General features: G+C 46.3%; 1 protein-coding gene across 2 annotated transcripts in view; it reads right to left on the bottom strand.

Moving 5' to 3' along the window:
* The window catches only part of LOC124047984 (MOB kinase activator 3B), a 41071-nt gene that overhangs the window by 19272 nt on the left and 4462 nt on the right, over positions 1–17337 (bottom strand). The window contains exons 1-2 of one of the 2 annotated variants that reach the window (XM_046368344.1): positions 3296–3431; positions 2398–2994 (exon numbers count right to left, since the gene is read on the bottom strand). In XM_046368344.1, the coding sequence (XP_046224300.1) occupies positions 2398–2815 (418 nt within the window). In that variant the 5' untranslated portion in view covers positions 2816–2994; positions 3296–3431. Of the gene's footprint in view, positions 1–2397; positions 2995–3295; positions 3432–17337 lie in introns of those variants that run through there. The other variant, XM_046368343.1, reaches the window with a different exon arrangement.

Raw genomic sequence — 17337 nt, 5'->3', positions numbered from 1 at the left:
TATATATACACACTATATACATATATATACACACTATATATATATATATATACACACTATATATATATATATACACACTATATATATATATATACACACTATATATATATATATATACACTATATATATATATATACACACTATATACATATATATACACACACTATATATATATACACATATATATATATATACACACTATATACATATACTAATACACATATATATATATATATACACACTATATATATATATATATACACACTATATACATATATATACACACTATATATATATATATATATATATACACACTATATATATATATATACACACTATATACATATATATACACACTATATATATATATACACATATATATATATATACACACTATATATATATATACACACTATATATATATATATATACACACTATATACATATATATACACACTATATATATATATATACACACTATATACATATATATACACACTATATATATATATACACACTATATACATATATATACACACTATATATATATATACACACTATATACATATATATACACACTATATATATATATACACACTATATATATATACACACTATATATATATACACACTATATACATATATATACACACTATATATATATATATATACACACTATATACATATATATACACACTATATATATATATATATACACACTATATATATATACACACTATATATATATATACACACTATATATATATATATATACACACTATATATATATATATACACTATATACACACTATATATATATATATATACACACTATATATATATATACACACTATATATATATATATACACTATATACACACTATATATATACACACTATATATATATATATATATACACTATATACACACACTATATATATATATACACACTATATATATATATATATACACTATATACACACACTATATACATATATATACACACTATATATATATATACACACTATATATATATAGTGTGTATATATATGTATAAAGTGTGTGTATATAGTGTATATATATATATATATATATAGTGTGTATATATATGTATATAGTGTATATATATGTATAAAGTGTGTATATATAGTGTGTATATATATGTATAAAGTGTGTGTATATAGTGTATATATATATATATATATATATATAGTGTGTATATATATGTATAAAGTGTGTGTATATAGTGTATATATATATATATATATATATATATATATACACTATATATATATATATATATACACTATATACACACACTTTATATATATATATATACATATATATATATATATATACACTATATACACACACTTTATACATATATATACACACTATATATACACACTATATATATACACTATATACACACACTTTATACATATATATACACATATATATATATATATATATATATATATATATATACACACACTATATACATACATATACACACACTATATATATATATATATATATATATATATATATATATATATATATATATATATATATACACACTATATATATATATATATACACTATATATATATACACTATATACACACACTATATATATATACAGTGCCTTGCGAAAGTATTTGGCCCCCTTGAACATTGCGACCTTTTGCCACATTTCAGGCTTCAAACATAAAGATATAAAACTGTATTTTTTTTTAATATATATTTTTTCCAAGAGAGCCCAAATACAACACGTAGATATGTAACTATAATCAGCTTGTACATAGGGAGACGAGGAGACGAGGAGACGAGGAGCTCACCCCCATCAACGTCAACAATTTAGGATTTGTGATCTTGTGACCTAAGCTGACATAAGTAGGATTTCACAGTCCGTTGGATGCTACAGGGTTTAACAAGTGAGATCAGTGTTTTCTAGCAGCAATCTACTTAGTCTGCGGCTGAAATAGCACCTTATTCCCTAACCAGGGCTCCTTAGTGATTGTCGTGGTAACCCACTCAGTTAGAGCAGGTTGAATAAGTGCAAGGTCAGAGGTTATAGGTCAGGGTTGTTAGAGGTTCTATCCAATTAGCATCCACCTCTATTTGAACAGTATTTCTGTTGTCTTGTTTATAGAGATCTACAGAGGAACGCTGACAGTCAAAGGGTTGGGGATATATTTGTAATAGAGACCAAGAGGGTTCTGCCTCCTGCTCAGTACAGTAGGGTTAAACATTTCCAGGTTGGACGATTTCCATTACAGTTCAAATTCCCTGCTGATTGCAGAAATCCTCTAGCCGGGAATTCAGAAAAAATGTTTTGTGGAAAGTTCAGTGATACTAAACCTAATAATAAAGGCCCATAAGAGTAGTACTCACCCATGCTGGTGGGGAAGATATCCTCATTGTTGATCTGGACCTCTATCCAGTCCATCAGCAAGTTCATGTACTTGGGAGCCGGTAGAGCCGTTGGTTTCTTGTACTTGTGATCGTCCTGCCATCGGTACTCATACCTAGGACCTCCGGACATGACCGGACAACTCTTCTCCGTGCAGAACTCACACACCGTCCCGTAGATGAGGTTTATCCTGTTGAAGAAGTCGACTACGTGCACGGCCACCCAGTCGTTCAGATCCTCCCCGTGGGGCAGAGCTACCGCCGCCCTCAGGTCAACCCCGGAGCTCAGCGACGCCTGGGCCTTCTTATGCAGCTCGAAACGCTGCGTCCCCGGCTCAAACTTACGCTTGGGCCGGAAGGTCTTGTCCTTGTTGAAGACCTGCTTCAGGGTGATGGACATGTCACCTAGGATGGGGACCGTGGCGAGAGGGGAGAGGGACAGCAGAGAGGAGGGGAACAGCGGAGGTTTGTCAGCAGACCGTGTTGCGGGGGAAGGGACCCCTGGGAGGAATCGACGGTACCAATAGTCACTTCTGGAGGAGCAGGTAGATGAGAAGTAGACGAAGAAACGGTGGGTTCCTGTGAACAAAACACAAACAATACAATGTTTTAAAAGAAGTCTTTAAAGTTACATGTGACCATTTCTTACATACCTGAAAAAATGTCCTTCTATTTCCTACATACCTGAAACAAATACCTTCTATTTCCTACACACCTGAAAAAATGACCTTCTATTTCCTACGCACCTGAAAAACTACATTCTATTTCCTACACACCTGAAAAAATACCTTCTATTTCCTACGCACCTGAAAAACTTACCTTCTATTTCCTACACACCTGAAAAAATACCTTCTATTTCCTACATACCTGAAAAACTTACCTTCTATTTCCTACGCACGATATGATTCTAAAAATGATATTGTGATGTGCGAGTGCTTTTCACATCCAAAACACCCCCCCCAACAACAACCAAGCAAAGACAAATGTTTAAAAGACATACTGTCAGTGTATCTCCCACTAAGCTAAACTCCTAATCCACTGAATGTGGGAATCAGACAACACAACAGGGAGTTCCCTTTACTAAGCTGATATCATCGTGTTTAGACAGGTTAGTAGTGAAAGGTTCCATTACTTTCCTTTGAGTCGTGACTTTTGATAGCATCATCCTGGCAGTGTATCAGTGGATGTGTTAAGGCGAAGCTTGAAGCTTTCTCTTTCTCTCTTTGTCAGTGGACAAAACAGGCCTGAACCACAGAACAATTGTGTGCAAATGTTAAATCTACGTTTGCATCCCAAATGGTAACCAAAGAGTAATACACTGTATAAGGAATAGGACTCTGGTAAAGAGGAATACATTATATAGGGAATAGGACTCTGGTAAAGTGGAATACATTATATAGGGAATAGGACTCTGGTAAAGAGGAATACATTATATAAGGAATAGGACTCTGGTAAAGTGGAATACATTATATAGGGAATAGGACTCTGGTAAAGAGGAATACATTATATAGGGAATAGGACTTTGGTAAAGAGGAATACATTATATAGGGAATAGGACTCTGGTAAAGAGGAATACATTATATAGGGAATAGGACTCTGGTAAAGAGGAATACATTATATAAGGAATAGGACTCTGGTAAAGAGGAATACATTATATAGGGAATAGGACTCTGGTAAAGAGGAATACATTATATAGGGAATAGGACTCTGGTAAAGAGGAATACATTATATAGGGAATAGGACTCTGGTAAAGAGGAATACATTATATAGGGAATAGGACTCTGATAAAGAGGAATACATTATATAAGGAATAGGACTCTGGTAAAGAGGAATACATTATATAAGGAATAGGCAGCCTTTTGAGTTTCCGTTGACTGATATCTGCACTCAGATCTAGTCCTAACTGTAACCCAGCAGCTTGTCCTAACTGTAACCCAGCAGCTTGTCCTAACTGTAACCCAGCAGCTTGTCCTAACTGTAACCCAGCAGCTTGTCCTAACTGTAACCCAGCAGCTTGTCCTAACTGTAAACCAGCAGCTTGTCCTAACTGTAACCCAGCAGCTTGTCCTAACTGTAAACCAGCAGCTTGTCCTAACTGTAACCCAGTAGCTTGTCCTAACTGTAACCCAGCAGCTTGTCCTAACTGTAACCCAGCAGCTTGTCCTAACTGTAACCCAGCAGCTTGTCCTAACTGTAAACCAGCAGCTTGTCCTAACTGTAACCCAGCAGCTTGTCCTAACTGTAAACCAGCAGCTTGTCCTAACTGTAAACCAGCAGCTTGTCCTAACTGTAAACCAGCAGCTTGTCCTAACTGTAAACCAGCAGCTTGTCCTAACTGTAACCCAGCAGCTTGTCCTAACTGTAAACCAGCAGCTTGTCCTAACTGTAACCCAGCAGCTTGTCCTAACTGTAAACCAGCAGCTTGTCCTAACTGTAACCCAGTAGCTTGTCCTAACTGTAACCCAGCAGCTTGTCCTAACTGTAACCCAGCAGCTTGTCCTAACTGTAACCCAGCAGCTTGTCCTAACTGTAAACCAGCAGCTTGTCCTAACTGTAACCCAGCAGCTTGTCCTAACTGTAAACCAGCAGCTTGTCCTAACTGTAACCCAGCAGCTTGTCCTAACTGTAAACCAGCAGCTTGTCCTAACTCAGCAGCTTGTCCTAACTGTAACCCAGCAGCTTGTCCTAACTGTAACCCAGCAGCTTGTCCTAACTGTAAACTAGCAGCTTGTCCTAACCCAGCAGCTTGTCCTAACTGTAAACCAGTAGCTTGTCCTAACCCAGCAGCTTGTCCTAACCCTAACCCAGCAGCATGATGTATGACTCTGTGATGATGTGAAAAGAGAGGCTGTTCTAACCCGAGCCCTGTCAACTCCTCAGAACTCAGGTTACGTTCCAAAGTGTCTCCTTTTCCTATATAGTGCACAAAATGTAGGATCAAAAATAGTGCACACGGTGTAAAGAAAGGTTGTTTAGAGACCACTATGATGACACCAAATGATGACCACCAATCACTGACAACGATGATGACACACCAAATGATGACCACCAATCACAGACCACGATGATGACCGCCAATCAGAGACCACTATCAAGACACACCAAATGATGACCACCAATCACAGACCACTATGATGACACATCAAATGATGACCACCAATCAGAGACCACAATGATGAAACACCAAATGCATTTGATGGATCCATTTTGTCTTCTTCTAATACCTCTTCAGGGGAAAGTACTCCAAAAGTAACTGAAAGTAATCAGATTATGTTACTGTCACACCCTGATCTGTGTCACCTGTCCTTGTCTCCACCCACCCTCCAGGTGTCGCCCATCTTCCCCATTATCCCCAGTGCATTTATACCTGTGTTCTTTGTTTGTCCAGTTCGTCTTGTTTGTCAAGTCAACCAGCGTTTTTGTTCTCAGCTCCTGCTTTTTCCAGTCTCTCCTTTTTCTCGCCCTCCTGGTTCTGACCCTTGCCTGTCCTGACTCTGAGCCTGCCTGCTTGACCACTCTGCCTTGCGACCTGTCCCTTTGCCCCAGCTCTGGATTGTTGACCTCTGCCTACCCTGACCCTGACCCTGACTGCCGTCCAGTACCGCTGCCCCACCTCTGGTTTACTGACCCCTGCCTGCCTTGACCTGTCTATTGCCTGCCCCTGTTGGAATATTAAACCATTGTCAATTCGACGTGTCTGCATCTGGGTTTTAACTTGATTCCTGATTATGTGAACTGGCCATGACTGACCCAGCAGACCTGGGCCAGCTGCACAATGTCATCTCCACTCAAGGATCCAACATCGGTATGCACGACGGAATGCTTCATGGCCTTGTGGAGGGGGTCCAAACGTTGGCTGAACGCTATGACTGGGCGTTGGACAATTAGCTGGAGCAACCCCACGGGTAGTCCGGGACGCCGCCTACCACGGTGGTAACCACACAGCCCCTCAGCTGCTAGCAGCGCCGCCTCATCGGTCACTCCACCTTCTCGGGAGCCCCGCTTACCTCTTCCAGATGGAGAGCTGAGCACCCGTCGGGCGTTCCTAGCTCAATGTGCCCTGGTCTTCGAGCTTCAATCCTCCTCCTTCCCCTCGGATCGCTCCAAGATAGCCTAACTCATCACACTTCTGGGCGAGAGGCCGCCCTGAAGCTAATCCAGGACTCCAGGACTCCCGGACTCCAGGACTCCAGTACTCCAGGACTCCCGGACTCCAGGACTCCAGGACTCCAGGACAGTGCAGTGCAGATGACTATGCTGTGGATTTCTGCACGTTGGCAGCGGAGAGTGATTGGAATCAAGAGGCACTGTTCGATATGTTCCTGCACGGCGTCTCGGAGGAGGTCAAGGACGAGCTTGAGTTACCGACAGAGCTTGATTCCCTCATCGCTTTGACCATCCGTATCGATGGGCGATTATGGGAACGATGGAGCGAGAGGAAACGTCCAGGGATCCCACCTTGCCTCTGAGTCATCCCGGAAGCTACCGACGGTCTCGCTGCTGAGAGAGAATCTGAGGGTTCCAGACCTGCCCAGGGGGCTGGCGACGACGGCCGAGTCACCGCTTCCTGAGCCTATGCCACCAGGCATAGGACCCTTCCCGTCAGTTCGCTGTGGAGGCTGATGCTTCTGATCCCAACGTTCTGCCCTAGACCTCAAGCTGCATCCCTGTGCCTTCTTATCCCACCGCCTTAATGCCAAGGAAAATAACTACGATGAGGGAAATCGTGAGCTTCTCACGGTGAAGATGGCGTTGGAGGAATGGAGGCACTGGCAGGAGGAGGCGAAACACCCATTCATCGTGTGGACTGACCACAAGAACCAGAAGTATCTCCGCACCGCCAAGTGCCTCAACTTTATGTTGTATCACTAGCCACTTTAAACTATGCCACTTTTATGTTTACATACCCTACATTACTCATCTCATTTGTATATACTGTACTCGATACCATCTACTGCATCTTGCCTATGTCCTTCTGTACCATCACTCATTCATATATCTTTATGTACATATTCTTTATCCCTTTACACTTGTGTGTATAAGGTAGTAGTTGTGGAATTGTTAGATTACTCGTTGGTTATTACTGCATTGTCGGAACTAGAAGCACAAGCATTTCGCTACACTCGCATTAACATCTGCTAACCACGTGTATGTGACAAATACAATTTGATTTGATTTGAACTCCAGGCAAGCCAGATGGGCCCTGCTGTTCACACGGTTCAACTTCTCCCTCTCGTACCGGCCGGGATCCAAGAATGTAAAGCCGGATGCAGTGTCCCGCCGCTATAGCCCCACAGGTACCACCCCGGAGCCGAGACCATCCTTCCCACCTCGTGCCTGGTGACGGCACTCAGCTGGGAAACAGGTCTGGGAGGCGCAGCGGTCCCAGCCGAACCCTGGGTGGGGGCCCTCACAATAGGATGTTTGTGCCTGATGCTGTCCTCTCTGCGGTCCTGGAGTGGGCCCATTCCTCCAGGCTTGCCTGCCACCTGTCGGACCCTGACCTTTGGCCACTTTTGGTGGCCTACTATTGGTCCCCGCGTTTGTCTGCACGGTCGGTGCTCAGAATAAGACTCCTTGGCAAGCTCCCGCTGGTCTTCTGCAACCACTACCTGTCCCTGACCGACTCTGGTCCCATTTCGTCACGGGTCTCCCCACGTCTGAGGGAAACACTTCCATCCTGACTGTGGTCGATCGGTTTTCCGAGGCCGCTCACTTCATTCCTCTCCCCAAACTACCATCGGCCAAGGAGACGGCCCAGCTCATGGTGCAGCACGTCTTCCGGATCCATGGACTGCCCGTGGACATGGTCTCCGACCGGGGGCCTCAGTTCTGATCCCAGTTCTGGAAGGCATTCTGGACCCTCATTGGGTCATCAGCCAGCCTGTTCTCTGGGTTCCATCCAGAGTCCAATGGCCAGTCGGAGCGAGCCAACCAGGATCTTGAGACTACTCTGAACCTGTTCATTCCTTAATGACTGTGGAGTCAGAGTCTGTCCCTTCCTTAATGACTGTGGAGTCAGAGCCTGTTCATTCCTTAATGACTGTGGAGTCAGAGTCTGTTCATTCCTTAATGACTGTGGAGTCAGAGCCTGTTCATTCCTTAATGACTGTGGAGTCAGTGTCTGTTCCTTCCTTAATGACTGTGGAGTCAGAGCCTGTTCATTCCTTAATGACTGTGGAGTCAGAGTCTGCCAAATTCTCTAAAATGACGTTGGAGGCGGGTTATGGTAGAGAAATTAACATTCAATTATATGGCAACAGCTCTGGTGGACATTCCTGCAGTCCCCAGCACAAGGTGCACCTGTGTAATGATCATGCTGTTTAATCAACTTCTTGATATGCCACACCTGTCAGGTGAATGGATTATCTTGGCTAAGGATAAATGCTCACTGATTTCTGAACAACATTTTAGAGAAGTACGCTTTTTGTGCTGATGAAACATTTCTGGGATTTCAGCTCATGAAACACCTGCTAGAGTCTACACACATGTTAAGCCTGCTAGAGTCTAAACACATGTTAAACCTGCTAGAGTCTAAACACATGTTAAACCTGCTAGAGTCTACACACATGTTAAACCTGCTAGAGTCTACACACATGTTAAACCTGCTAGAGTCTAAACACATGTTAAACCTGCTAGAGTCTACACACATGTTAAACCTGCTAGAGTCTACACACATGTTAAACCTGCTAGAGTCTACACACATGTTAAACCTGTTAGAGTCTAAACACACGTTAAACCTGCTAGAGTCTACACACATGTTAAACCTGCTAGAGTCTAAACACATGTTAAACCTGCTAGAGTCTACACACATGTTAAACCTGCTGGAGTCTAAACACACATGTTAAACCTGCTAGAGTCTACACACATGTTAAACCTGCTAGAGTCTAAACACATATTAAACCTGCTGGAGTCTAAACACACATGTTAAACCTGCTAGAGTCTAAACACATGTTAAACCTGCTAGAGTCTACACACATGTTAAACCTGCTAGAGTCTAAACACACGTTAAACCTGCTGGAGTCTAAACACATGTTAAACCTGCTAGAGTCTAAACACATGTTAAACCTGCTAGAGTCTTTTGGGAAAACATATAGAACTGGAGGTAATACTGATGATGATGATGATGATGATGTAGTAGTAAAACACTAAACCACAGGGGTTAGTACCTCTACATAGCGCTGAGTGAAGAATGATTCAACTCCCGGTCTCTCTGGATCTAGACCTGTGATTGGTCCAACTGGAAAGTCCAGGGCAGTGACCGTGGATTACTGTGAGGATTATTAACAATGAAAATCTTCATTTGTAGCTCTTTAATTCACACCGGTGTCATCATGCATTCCACTGGGGACTGGCTGTATCAGCGCTCAGTCCGTTTGCTGTCCTTCCACTGCCTCAGATCACGACAACGATAAGTCCTCAGCAAACAACAGATGGGGGTTTAGAACATCCTAATGTATTATAAATCCATCTGGTCTCGATTGAAATTATGGAAGGAATCCACACATGATTTTTTTATGAGCTTTTCTCACAGATTACAACAACAATAAATGTTGCCTGTTTGCTTTGTAGATAGCGAAGATTACATCTGCAATGTCAAAACTGTTCGCTGCTCTGGCCCCCCAATGGTGGAACAAACTCCCTCACGACGCCAGGACAGCGGAGTCAATCACCACGTTCCGGAGACACCTGAAACCCCACCTCTTTAAGGAATACCTAGGATAGGATAAAGTAATCCTTCTCACCCCCCCTCCCCTTAAAAGATTTAGATGCACTATTGTAAAGTGGCTGTTCCACTGGATGTCATAAGGTGAATGCACCAATTTGTAAGTCGCTCTGGATAAGAGCGTCTGCTAAATGACTTAAATGTAAATATGTAAATGTAAGTGTGTGAAAAAGCCTGGCAAGTAAACAATTACATGTGGACTGAAGAACATTATCCTGCACTGATAAAGGCTCTTAAAGGGTTCTGCCTGAGCTCTTAAGGGCCCCACACAGTCTCAGAACCTCAACACGGTCCGTAGCGCCGTGTGAATAGGCGGTGAAATCACTGTGGAGAGCCCTTTTAAGTTTTCTTGGAGAACTCTGGCCCGATAAAGTTAAGTGTGGGGTTCCTGACGTGGCATCTACGGTTCTTCAGAATTCAAAAAGTTTGATTCATTTTTCTGTATAAAAAAAAAAAAAGACATCAAAACAAGCGCTATGATAAAACTGTCTCTCATGAGGACCCCCTCAAGAAAGGAAGACCCAGAGTTACCTGTCTCTCATGAGGACCCCCACAAGAAAGGAAGACCCAGAGTTAACTGTCTCTCATGAGGACCCCCACAGGAAAGGAAGACCCAGAGTTACCTGTCTCTCATGAGGACCCCCACAAGAAAGGAAGACCCAGAGTTACCTGTCTCTCATGAGGACCCCCACAAGAAAGGAAGACCCAGAGTTACCTGTCTCTCATGAGGACCCCCACAAGAAAGGAAGACCCAGAGTTACCTGTCTCTCATGAGGACCCCCACAAGAAAGGAAGACCCAGAGTTACCTGTCTCTCATGAGGACCCCCACAAGAAAGGAAGACCCAGAGTTACCTGTCTCTCATGAGGACCCCCACAAGAAAGGAAGACCCAGAGTTCCCTGTCTCTCATGAGGACCCCCACAAGAAAGGAAGACCCAGAGTTACCTGTCTCTCATGAGGACCCCCACAGGAAAGGAAGACCCAGAGTTACCTGTCTCTCATGAGGACCCCCACAGGAAAGGAAGACCCAGAGTTACCTGTCTCTCATGAGGACCCCCACAAGAAAGGAAGACCCAGAGTTACCTGTCTCTCATGAGGACCCCCACAAGAAAGGAAGACCCAGAGTTCCCTGTCTCTCATGAGGACCCCCACAAGAAAGGAAGACCCAGAGTTCCCTGTCTCTCATGAGGACCCCCACAAGAAAGGAAGACCCAGAGTTCCCTGTCTCTCATGAGGACCCCCACAAGAAAGGAAGACTCAGAGTTCCCTGTCTCTCATGAGGACCCCCACAGGAAAGGAAGACCCAGAGTTACCTGTCTCTCATGAGGACCCCCACAGGAAAGGAAGACCCAGAGTTACCTGTCTCTCATGAGGACCCCCACAAGAAAGGAAGACCCAGAGTTCCCTGTCTCTCATGAGGACCCCCACAGGAAAGGAAGACCCAGAGTTACCTGTCTCTCATGAGGACCCCCACAAGAAAGGAAGACCCAGAGTTACCTGTCTCTCATGAGGACCCCCACAGGAAAGGAAGACACAGAGTTACCTGTCTCTCATGAGGACCCCCACAAGAAAGGAAGACCCAGAGTTCCCTGTCTCTCATGAGGACCCCCACAGGAAAGGAAGACCCAGAGTTCCCTGTCTCTCATGAGGACCCCCACAGGAAAGGAAGACCCAGAGTTACCTGTCTCTCATGAGGACCCCCACAGGAAAGGAAGACCCAGAGTTACCTGTCTCTCATGACGACCCCCACAAGAAAGGAAGACCCAGAGTTACCTGTCTCTCATGAGGACCCCCACAAGAAAGGAAGACCCAGAGTTACCTGTCTCTCATGAAGACCCCCACAAGAAAGGAAGACCCAGAGTTCCCTGTCTCTCATGAGGACCCCCACAAGAAAGGAAGACCCAGAGTTACCTGTCTCTCATGAGGACCCCCACAGGAAAGGAAGACCCAGAGTTACCTGTCTCTCATGAGGACCCCCACAAGAAAGGAAGACCCAGAGTTCCCTGTCTCTCATGAGGACCCCCACAAGAAAGGAAGACCCAGAGTTCCCTGTCTCTCATGAGGACCCCCACAAGAAAGGAAGACCCAGAGTTACCTGTCTCTCATGAGGACCCCCACAGGAAAGGAAGACCCAGAGTTACCTGTCTCTCATGAGGACCCCCACAAGAAAGGAAGACCCAGAGTTCCCTGTCTCTCATGAGGACCCCCACAAGAAAGGAAGACCCAGAGTTCCCTGTCTCTCATGAGGACCCCCACAAGAAAGGAAGACCCAGAGTTCCCTGTCTCTCATGAGGACCCCCACAAGAAAGGAAGACCCAGAGTTCCCTGTCTCTCATGAGGACCCCACAGGAAAGGAAGACCCAGAGTTACCTGTCTCTCATGAGGACCCCCACAGGAAAGGAAGACCCAGAGTTACCTGTCTCTCATGAGGACCCCCACAAGAAAGGAAGACCCAGAGTTCCCTGTCTCTCATGAGGACCCCCACAGGAAAGGAAGACCCAGAGTTACCTGTCTCTCATGAGGACCCCCACAAGAAAGGAAGACCCAGAGTTACCTGTCTCTCATGAGGACCCCCACAAGAAAGGAAGACCCAGAGTTCCCTGTCTCTCATGAGGACCCCACAAGAAAGGAAGACCCAGAGTTCCCTGTCTCTCATGAGGACCCCCACAAGAAAGGAAGACCCAGAGTTACCTGTCTCTCATGAGGACCCCCACAGGAAAGGAAGACCCAGAGTTACCTGTCTCTCATGAGGACCCCCACAAGAAAGGAAGACCCAGAGTTCCCTGTCTCTCATGAGGACCCCCACAAGAAAGGAAGACCCAGAGTTCCCTGTCTCTCATGAGGACCCCCACAAGAAAGGAAGACCCAGAGTTCCCTGTCTCTCATGAGGACCCCCACAAGAAAGGAAGACCCAGAGTTCCCTGTCTCTCATGAGGACCCCCACAGGAAAGGAAGACCCAGAGTTACCTGTCTCTCATGAGGATCCCCACAAGAAAGGAAGACCCAGAGTTCCCTGTCTCTCATGAGGACCCCCACAAGAAAGGAAGACCCAGAGTTACCTGTCTCTCATGAGGACCCCCACAGGAAAGGAAGACCCAGAGTTCCCTGTCTCTCATGAGGACCCCCACAAGAAAGGAAGACCCAGAGTTCCCTGTCTCTCATGAGGACCCCCACAAGAAAGGAAGACCCAGAGTTCCCTGTCTCTCATGAGGACCCCCACAGGAAAGGAAGACCCAGAGTTACCTGTCTCTCATGAGGACCCCCACAAGAAAGGAAGACCCAGAGTTCCCTGTCTCTCATGAGGACCCCCACAAGAAAGGAAGACCCAGAGTTCCCTGTCTCTCATGAGGACCCCCACAAGAAAGGAAGACCCAGAGTTCCCTGTCTCTCATGAGGACCCCCACAAGAAAGGAAGACCCAGAGTTCCCTGTCTCTCATGAGGACCCCCACAGGAAAGGAAGACCCAGAGTTCCCTGTCTCTCATGAGGACCCCCACAGGAAAGGAAGACCCAGAGTTACCTGTCTCTCATGAGGACCCCCACAAGAAAGGAAGACCCAGAGTTCCCTGTCTCTCATGAGGACCCCCACAGGAAAGGAAGACCCAGAGTTACCTGTCTCTCATGAGGACCCCCACAGGAAAGGAAGACCCAGAGTTCCCTGTCTCTCATGAGGACCCCCACAGGAAAGGAAGACCCAGAGTTACCTGTCTCTCATGAGGACCCCCACAGGAAAGGAAGACCCAGAGTTACCTGTCTCTCATGAGGACCCCCACAGGAAAGGAAGACCCAGAGTTACCTGGCTCTCATGAGGACCCCCACAGGAAAGGAAGACCCAGAGTTACCTGGCTCTCATGAGGACCCCCACAGGAAAGGAAGACCCAGAGTTACCTGTCTCTCATGAGGACCCCCACAGGAAAGGAAGACCCAGAGTTACCTGTCTCTCATGAGGACCCCCACATGAAAGGAAGACCCAGAGTTACCTGTCTCTCATGAGGACCCCCACAGGAAAGGAAGACCCAGAGTTACCTGTCTCTCATGAGGACCCCCACAGGAAAGGAAGACCCAGAGTTACCTGTCTCTCATGAGGACCCCCACAGGAAAGGAAGACCCAGAGTTACCACTGATGCAGAGGACAAGTTCATTAAAGTTACCAACCTACAAAAACTGCAGCCCAAATAATTGCTTCACAGAGTTCAAGTAACAGACACATCTCAACATCAACTGTTCAGAGGAGACTTGTTGAATCAGGCCTTCATGGTCGAAATGCTGCAAAGTAACCACTACTTAAGGACACCAATAATAAGAAGAGACTTGCTTGGGCCAAGAAACGCAAGCAATGGACATTAGACCGGTGGAAATTTGTCCTTCGTTCTGATAAGTCCAAATTTGAGATTTTTGGTTCCAACCGCCGTGTCTTTGTGAGACACAGAGTAGGTGAACGGATGATCTCCGCATGTGTAGTTCCCACCGTGAAGCATGGAGGAGGAGGTGTGATGGTGTGGCAGGTAGCCTAGTGGTTAGAGCCTAGTGGTTAGAGTGTAGAGGCGGTGGGTAGCCTAGTGGTTAGAGCGTAGAGGCGGCAGGTAGCCTAGTGGTTAGAGTGTTGGGCCAGTAACCGAAAGGTTGCTAGATCAAATCCCCGAGCTGACAAGGTAAAAATCTGTCGTTCTGCCTCTGAACAAGGCAGTTCAACAACCCATATTCTTGACAAAAACGGACAAATGTAACTAAAGCTGGGAATTTCAATATAATCAAACTAGCAACGGAAATGATCACAAGTCAGTCATAATGTGACTAATAGGTTAGAGTATCTATTTATGTAGCAAGATAAAAACACGGAGCCTAACGTTAGCTAGAGCGCTAGCTCCTAGGAGGATGTCGTGTCATTGGAGGAGTGGGTGATTTGTTATCCTTCATATCGTTTTTCGGTGACTATACACAGCTAGTGATGCAGGTGTCATTTGGTTAGCTAGACATGTGAATCGCTTCGCTAGCTAGCTATGCTGAGCTTGAACGACTGTTATCCAGTTAGCATATCTCTTCCATTTGCAAATCCACTCTGGTTGTTTCTATCAGATCTGAGAGGGTGGAGAGGAGGATCTGATAGAGTCTGAGACGCCCAGCCCTGAGAGGATGAAGAGGAGGATCTGATAGAGCCTGAGACCCAGCCCTGAGAGGTTGGAGAGGAGGATCTGATAGAGTCTGAGACCCAGCCCTGAGAGGGTGAAGAGGAGGATCTGATAGAGCCTGAGACGCCCAGCCGTGAGAGGGTGGAGAGGAGGATCTGATAGAGTCTGAGACGCCCAGCCCTGAGAGGGTGGAGAGGAGGATCTGATAGAGTCTGAGACGCCCAGCCCTGAGAGGGTGGAGAGGAGGATCTGATAGAGCCTGAGACGCCCAGCCGTGAGAGGGTGGAGTGGAGGATCTGATAGAGCCTGAGACACCCAGCCCTGAGAGGGTGGAGAGGAGGATCTGATAGAGCCTGAGACACCCAGCCCTGAGAGGGTGGAGAGGAGGATCTGATAGAGTCTGAGACGCCCAGCCCTGAGAGGGTGGAGAGGAGGATCTGATAGAGCCTGAGACGCCCAGCCGTGAGAGGGTGGAGAGGGGGATCTGATAGAGCCTGAGACGCCCAGCCCTGAGAGGGTGGAGAGGAGGATCTGATAGAGCCTGAGACGCCCAGCCGTGAGAGGGTGGAGAGGAGGATCTGATAGAGCCTGAGACATCCAGCCCTGAGAGGGTGGAGAGGAGGATCTGATAGAGCCTGAGACCCAGCCCTGAGAGGGTGGAGAGGAGGATCTGATAGAGCCTGAGACGCCCAGCCCTGAGAGAGTGGAGAGGAGGATCTGATAGAGCCTGAGACACCCAGCCCTGAGAGGGTGGAGAGGAGGATCTGATAGAGCCTGAGACGCCCAGCCCTGAGAGGGTGGAGAGGAGGATCTGATAGAGCCTGAGACGCCCAGCCCTGAGAGGGTGGAGAGGAGGATCTGATAGAGCCTGAGACGCCCAGCCCTGAGAGGGTGGAGAGGAGGATCTGATAGAGCCTGAGACGCCCAGCCGTGAGAGGGTGGAGAGGAGGATCTGATAGTCTGAGACCCAGCCCTGAGAGGGTGAAGAGGAGGATCTGATAGAGCCTGAGACGCCCAGCCCTGAGAGGGTGGAGAGGAGGATCTGATAGAGCCTGAGACGCCCAGCCGTGAGAGGGTGGAGAGGAGGATCTGATAGAGCCTGAGACCCAGCCCTGAGAGGGTGGAGAGGAGGATCTGATAGAGCCTGAGACGCCCAGCCGTGAGAGGGTGGAGAGGAGGATCTGATAGAGTCTGAGACCCAGCCCTGAGAGGGTGAAGAGGAGGATCTGATAGAGCCTGAGACGCCCAGCCGTGAGAGGGTGGAGAGGAGGATCTGATAGAGCCTGAGACACCCAGCCCTGAGAGGGTGGAGAGGAGGATCTGATAGAGTCTGAGACGCCCAGCCCTGAGAGGGTGGAGAGGAGGATCTGATAGAGCCTGAGACGCCCAGCCGTGAGAGGGTGGAGAGGAGGATCTGATAGAGCCTGAGACGCCCAGCCGTGAGAGGGTGGAGAGGAGGATCTGATGGTTCTGTGTCGAAGGCAGCATATAGATCGAGGAGGATGAGATCAGAGGAGAGAGAGAGTCAGCTTTGGCAGAGAGATGAAGAGCAGTCTCGGTTGAGTGACCCGTCTTGAAGCCTGACTGGTTAGGGTCAAGAAGACCATTCTGAGAGAGGTGAAGAGCAGTCTCAGTTGAGTGACCCGTCTTGAAGCCTGACTGGTTAGGGTCAAGAAGACCATTCTGAGAGAGATGAAGAGCAGTCTCGGTTGAGTGACCCGTCTTGAAGCCTGACTGGTTAGGGTCAAGAAGACCATTCTGAGAGAGATGAAGAGCAGTCTCGGTTGAGTGACCCGTCTTGAAGCCTGACTGGTTAGGGTCAAGAAGACCATTCTGAGAGAGATGAAGAGCAGTCTCGGTTGAGTGACCCGTCTTGAAGCCTGACTGGTTAGGGTCAAGAAGACCATTCTGAGAGAGATGAAGAGCAGTCTCGGTTGAGTGACCCGTCTTGAAGCCTGACTGGTTAGGGTCAAGAAGACCATTCTGAGAGAGATGAAGAGCAGTCTCGGTTGAGTGACCCGTCTTGAAGCCTGACTGGTTAGGGTCAAGAAGACCATTCTGAGAGAGA

The sequence above is a fragment of the Oncorhynchus gorbuscha genome, linkage group LG11 (genome assembly GCF_021184085.1).
Source record: "Oncorhynchus gorbuscha isolate QuinsamMale2020 ecotype Even-year linkage group LG11, OgorEven_v1.0, whole genome shotgun sequence".
Classification (NCBI taxonomy): domain Eukaryota; kingdom Metazoa; phylum Chordata; class Actinopteri; order Salmoniformes; family Salmonidae; genus Oncorhynchus; species Oncorhynchus gorbuscha.
Note: the sequence above shows the minus strand (reverse complement) of the source record. Positions and strands in the feature narration are given on the sequence as shown.